At 44.0% G+C, this 6,000-nt stretch overlaps 1 protein-coding gene across 1 annotated transcript in view; it reads left to right on the forward strand.

Moving 5' to 3' along the window:
* NEDD9 (neural precursor cell expressed, developmentally down-regulated 9) overlaps positions 1 to 2,681 on the forward strand; it is a 37,947-nt gene extending 35,266 nt beyond the window's left edge. The window contains exon 7 of the mRNA XM_069008104.1: positions 80 to 2,681. Coding sequence (XP_068864205.1) covers positions 80 to 571 — 492 coding nt within the window. The 3' untranslated portion in view covers positions 572 to 2,681. The remainder of the gene's footprint in view (positions 1 to 79) is intronic.
* The last annotated feature ends 3,319 nt before the right edge of the window (positions 2,682 to 6,000 follow it).

Below are 6,000 nucleotides of genomic sequence, written 5' to 3' on the forward strand. Positions count from 1 at the left end.
CCGAGGCATGAAGTGAAATTGTAATACATAACATCTTACAAGAATACTCGCTGAAGAGAGCTTTTGTTTTTCCTTTCAGATCAATCAGTTTCAACGCCTGGAGCAAGAGATCACAAAGCCAGTAGAGAACGACATCTCCAAATGGAAGCCTCCGCAAGCCCTCCAGACCTCCCACGACAGCCGCCTGCTTTTGTTCTACTCCGACCAGTGCGAGACTCACTTCAACTCCCTCCTGAACGCCATTGATGCCTTTTTCAGTTGTGTCAACTCTTCTCAGCCCCCCCGGATCTTCGTGGCACACAGCAAGTTCATCATTTTGAGCGCTCACAAACTTGTGTTCATTGGGGACACGCTCGCGAGGCAAATGATGACTCAGGACATGTGCAACAAAGTGATGAACTCCAGCAACCAGCTGTGTGAACTGCTGAAGAGCGTTGTTCTGGCCACCAAGGCAGCTGCCTTGAGTTACCCCAGCACTGCAGCCCTGCAGAAGATGGTGGACCGAGTAACAGAGCTCTCTCATCATGCACAGTTGTTCAAACTCTCACTGGTCCAAATGGCATCCATGTGAAACCTAGCAGAATCCAATCTGTGAGCAGCAAAGCAGAAGAGCAGACAAACTGGAGCTATTTTTATGTAAATGTTATCTTTTTTAAGATATTTTTTATTAAATATTTTAAATACATTCTTATGCATTAGAGAGTCTAATTAAATCAGGGATCTGGGAATATTTTCTGGTTCTGTATTATGTTTCTTATACACATTTAGATTTGTATACACAGCATATATGTATATGTTGCTACCTTCCCTAAAACATCAATTAAGCACCTTAAAAATTATATGTCAGGTGAACAGTGCATATCTTTTGTACATACAGCCTGTTTCCTCAGCATATTTGTTAACTGGATGCTGCACTCTTTTTGTTTCATTCCATCTTGATGCTGGTGCATGGGCTTGGTTGTGAAACCTACTTGTAGCAATCCATGAAGCAAGTGTAATGGTTCTCATAGAACTCCATTCCTTTCTTAGAAATTACTTTCTATAGGTTAATTCTGTGAAGCTCAACTCCTCTTGATGTTACTTTGTTGTGTAAAACATTTGGTCGTTCTGACCAACATAGATGCACAGCTGCAATGAGCAACACATCAATCAAGGCGTACAGCATTTGGGAGAAAAGCATTTTTAGGCCATGTAAGAAACAGGACCTTCTAAGGAGGAAGGCAGAATTGTATATATTTAATATCTTTTGGCATTCAGATTTCACTGTTTCTAATAACTGTGCAACATGGGATTTCAAAACCATGGATGGATTCCCAGCAATGTAATTTCACACATGTTTACTTTGTATGTCCTTGCATTGGCAATTTAACAGGCTTGAAAGCCTTATTGTTTATGGACTCAGAGTTATCCTGAGGGCATCCCAGGATCCATTGGGCTCATCTTTGAGGCTGTGGATGAGCAGTGTTTCAAAATACCAATCCCTTTCAGAAGGATTAATGTACAAATTGTATTTCGTAAGGAAAGAAAAGAGCTTAACTTGAAATAACAGATATTTAAACATCTCTACAGCATACACACAATTTAATGAAGAATAGCACTTAATTTTCTAGGACATGTAATTGGGAATTAATTGCATCTGTTGCAATTCTGACTCCATTCAACTACTGGGCTTTTTTTCCGGAATTCTGTTGCGTAGGTACTGGTCCTTTCTGCACTACACTGTTGCCAAAAATGACATCCTGTTTTAATGGGACTGTTCCATTAATAAGCACACACACTCCCACCTAGTAATTTTCAATGTAGACCCTTAAAAACTGTTAGCAGAGTGTTAGGCTCCTCTAGAAATTTCATGTATGCTGGTCGCTCCAAAACCCATATCAGCTTATTTGTCATCATTGCCTTCTGTGAGCCCCCTAAAAATAAGTCACAGAACACCATTTGCCTGTGGTCCCCAGCCTAAAAACTGTGCTTCAAAGAGAGCAGTAGCTCAGGAAAATTCCAGGCGATTCTGGCATTTTTAAAGCAGAAACACTACTGTCCTTAATTCAAGGTGGTCCCACATGAATGTGTTCAGAGCGTTTGCCAGATCTCTGGTAACTACATGGTTGTGAGATCAGTAGCACCTGGAAAACAGGCACTTCTGCCTAACTCCTGACTTCCCCATTTTGTAGCCAAACATGTGCCTTATTGAAATGGGATTTTTTGTCTTAGGTAACAGAACCGTTTCAGCAGTGTATGAAATCCTGCAGCCTTAATGTATTGTCTTAGAGCGAAGACCGCTGTTCGCTACCACAACATTCCAGAGTGCAGAACATTCCTGGAAGGTCAATGGAAGCCAGCACAACCCCAGCTGGCTCAGGACGGGCTCCAAGGCTTGGCCTGGTGTACATTCTGAAAGGGCAGTTATGATTTTGTAACCTATAACCAGTTGCCAAAAAAGCAATCTACATGAACCTGTTTTGTACTGTTGTTGTTTGGGATTCTTTTGTATTTCCTTGTCCATTTTTTTCACTGTATATTCTTAGAAAGTGAAAATGTGTTTCTAAGTGTAGTGGTTATGTTGATAGTTCGTGCTTTCCAAAGGAGAACCTTTATTGCAACCCTGTATTACAGTTTGTTATCTTGTAGAGAATCATTTTGAAACAATTAAAATTACTAGCTTTTTTTATATAAAAAGGCAACTTGGTCTAATTTTTTCTTGTTTCCAGAGTCTTCTAAGCATATTAAAGGACAATTTTGCTGCTTGCTAATACAATCAAAGCCATTCTAAGATGAGGAATTCACTTTCCATCTTTTCACTGGTCAGTGCTTATAGTGTGAAATGAGAACTTGGGGGTTTAAGAGGAAGGGACAGACAGTTTCCCTGCCTGTCCAGAAGCAGCAGGTGAAGCATTTATCTAACTCAGCTACACAAGCTAACAAGTCCAAAATACAACTATCAGAGCCTACAGTACACTGAGCCACAGTCCTGCCCCATTCCTTGTGTGTATTCCTGCTGTGTAAGTTGCATCCTGAACCACCTCATCCTAGCACTGACAATGGTCCTTCAGGTGAGAGTGGGGCAGTTCCTCTCAACAGGATCCCACAGTAAGGTGGAGTTGCAGGGCACAGATGTGCCTTCCACCCTTTCGGGCCTGCTCTCCCTCTCCAGCACTTACTGGTGAAGCCATGATCCACACAGGAACTGGAAAAGCAATTTGGCTCAGTGCAGGCACCTTTCCCTGCAGCCCAGTGATAACAGTACCCCTCTTCTACTGCATGCCAGGTTGAGCATTATGTCGGTGTGAGTTCCATCTGAAGCAACCCAATGGCTTTAAGGATCAAAAAGTCTTTCCCAAAAGTTATTTTCACATTTCACTGCTGCCAAGGCACTCACTGCCCAACCTCCTGTCAAACACCCAGTGGTGCAGGGAGGAGAAACAAAGCCCAGGGCTGGCACTGTCCTTGCACCAGTTTTTGGCTGCTAATGAAAGAAATTTCTGCCATGAAGCCTAAGAGCAATGAAAACCTTGGAAGCAAAGTGCTTGGTTTGGCTCACCACGTCCTAGCAAGGGGACAGCTCGGGATGCAGGGTTCCTTCCAGAGAGTGCTCCATTTTGCTCCCCTGCTAAATTTAAAAAGGTCAACTAACAACAGAGAAGGGACTGGACAAACAAAATAGTTCAGAATAGAAACCAGAGACTCTTTTTTCCCCCTCCCTGAGCCACAATGTCCCCATGCAGTTGTCAAGAAACTGCTGTTGTTTGGCAACCAAGTTGATGGCCAATGTGAAATGACTGTCTCCTGTCCAGTGTGGAAAAAAAGTCTGCCTCATGCTAGTGGCAAATGCAGAACACACATGGCTCCTTACTCCATACATTAAGTAATTATTATTTCATGTTAATTAGAAAAATGCTTCCTTCCTCTTCCAGAATGATGAGCAAGAGAGAAAGAAAAGGCAAAAGCCACCCTTGAAATGAGCAGATTTTAGAGAAGTTACCAATTCATAATGACACAGGACATAATTCATACTGCACAACCCCCTGCTGCTACCTCTGCCATTTCTTGCAAACCAGGGTTTTGCAGCTCCTGCCTTTTCCATAACCATGCACCACTGCAGCCTTGGCAGATCCACTCCCTGCTCTTCCAGCACAGGCAACATGGGTGAAGGACACCCACTTCCCACACCATTGCCTGATGCCAGAGTACACCCCAGCATCTTCACATCCCCCATAACTTCTAAGTCCTGGAGCTTTTGGCACTCTCTGATATGAACATCTGTGCTGTGTTTCAGAAGTGTCCCCCCCACACCTATCATCAGCTCTTCAGAGTGTTGTCACACCAGTGACACCTTCCCTCTGCCTACAAGCCAAGCATCTGTAGCTTTTCTGATCCAAATCCAGCTTTTCCTTATTGAACCTCCACTTCCAGGCTGCCTGCTCTACCTTAACATGCCTCAATCTCAACCTAAAGGCTTTAGAAGCTCACGGGATTTTCTCCAAAGGTAGCTCTTAAACTTCCCTTGCCATTTCTCCTCTCATGATGTCCACAACTTTAGTTGATATTTAGACAGAAACATTTCCAGGGCAAAGGCAGGGTCATGCCAGTCCCAGGAGATGACACAGTGTTCCTTCCTACTCCAAAAGATGCCTGTTCATTTCATCTTAGCCTGTTATACTGGCAGTTTCAAAGGCTGCATGTGCATATCTTAAATCAATGGAGCCCTTTTTCTGCTAGAAGGTTTTCCCATCTCAGAGATGGACTGTATAGATAATGTAGATTTGGGATCTTTTTAAAAATAATTTATTTTTGTTATCTGCACCCAAATTCCACCTACGACAGCAACTTTCTCTGTCTAGGAGTCTGGATATAGCTCTGTGGCTTTTCAATATCACAGTAAAGCTACAGTTGTATGCAGTGCTGCAAAATCCTTCCCAGAAATTCTTCTGGATAGAAGAGGGCATTGAATCCCAGGCTTGAGACTACCTGCATAAACTGAACAGCAGCAGGAAAAATATCTAATCCAGTCCTATTAAAAACCTGTTGACTTCAGAGAGAACAGGAATGACATTCAACTTCCTGGGAGGTTGCATGAGGGGTAGCAGAGACTCTTATTAACTTGTACTACTTAATTTTCCCTCTGATGTACTGCCCAGAGACAATTTTACTTTGATTAAATTAGAGCTAAATTTGGAGTGGAGTTCACATCATGAGCAATGCCTGACTGTGCTGGACGTATTGCCGGCTGTTGGGATCATTTAGGAAACCCAAGTACATCATTCTCCATTCAAAACCCAAATACTTAGCCTTCAGTGGCAGTGAGTTATGCTCGGTAGGAAATAGCCCGTCAACTGCCTGACCTTGGAAAAGACACCTCCCCAGGGCATTGATTTGAGCTCCTGGGAAGCTGCTGGGTTCATATCACAGGGGGTCCGATGCTGGTCAGCACCGGTGTGCCGCGATCTTCCTAGAGAGAGCATCCTGCAAAGAACAACTTCCAGGGGCGGTGGCCGCCCTTCCTGGGCAGCAGGGGGGTTCAGCAAGTGCAGCGATTTTTCAGCTACAAGTGATAACAGCTCTTGTGATTCAGCTCTTTGTGAAATCACCCAAGGCAAAAGTGGGGACAGAGGGACAGAGAGACAGGAGCCGCATTCCACTATTACACAGAGGTAGCTCTTATTGTCCAGCAGCCCCTATAAAGGGAAGACCAGAAACAAAAACTGCCTCATCATGGGCAGAAACAGGGGCTTTTTATGGGAAAGGCAGGGGGTGGGGTAGAAACCAATTAGCCAACTGGGTACAGGCTATTACCATATAGTAACAAGGCATGCTGGGGGTGGTTCACTTTGTAACCATGACCCAGAAAGGTTGCTTATCTGTGGGGAGAGTCTTTTTGGCCTCAAGGGAGTGCAGAGAGCTCTTGTGCCAAGGGCTCACAGGTTCAGATCAGGGTGCTCTTCATCCCCCCCACCTTCCAGGTCAGTGGCTAGGACCACTTAAGGGTGGCTTCGCAGAGCAAAG

Source organism: Aphelocoma coerulescens, chromosome 2 (assembly GCF_041296385.1).
Source record: "Aphelocoma coerulescens isolate FSJ_1873_10779 chromosome 2, UR_Acoe_1.0, whole genome shotgun sequence".
NCBI classification, from domain to species: domain Eukaryota; kingdom Metazoa; phylum Chordata; class Aves; order Passeriformes; family Corvidae; genus Aphelocoma; species Aphelocoma coerulescens.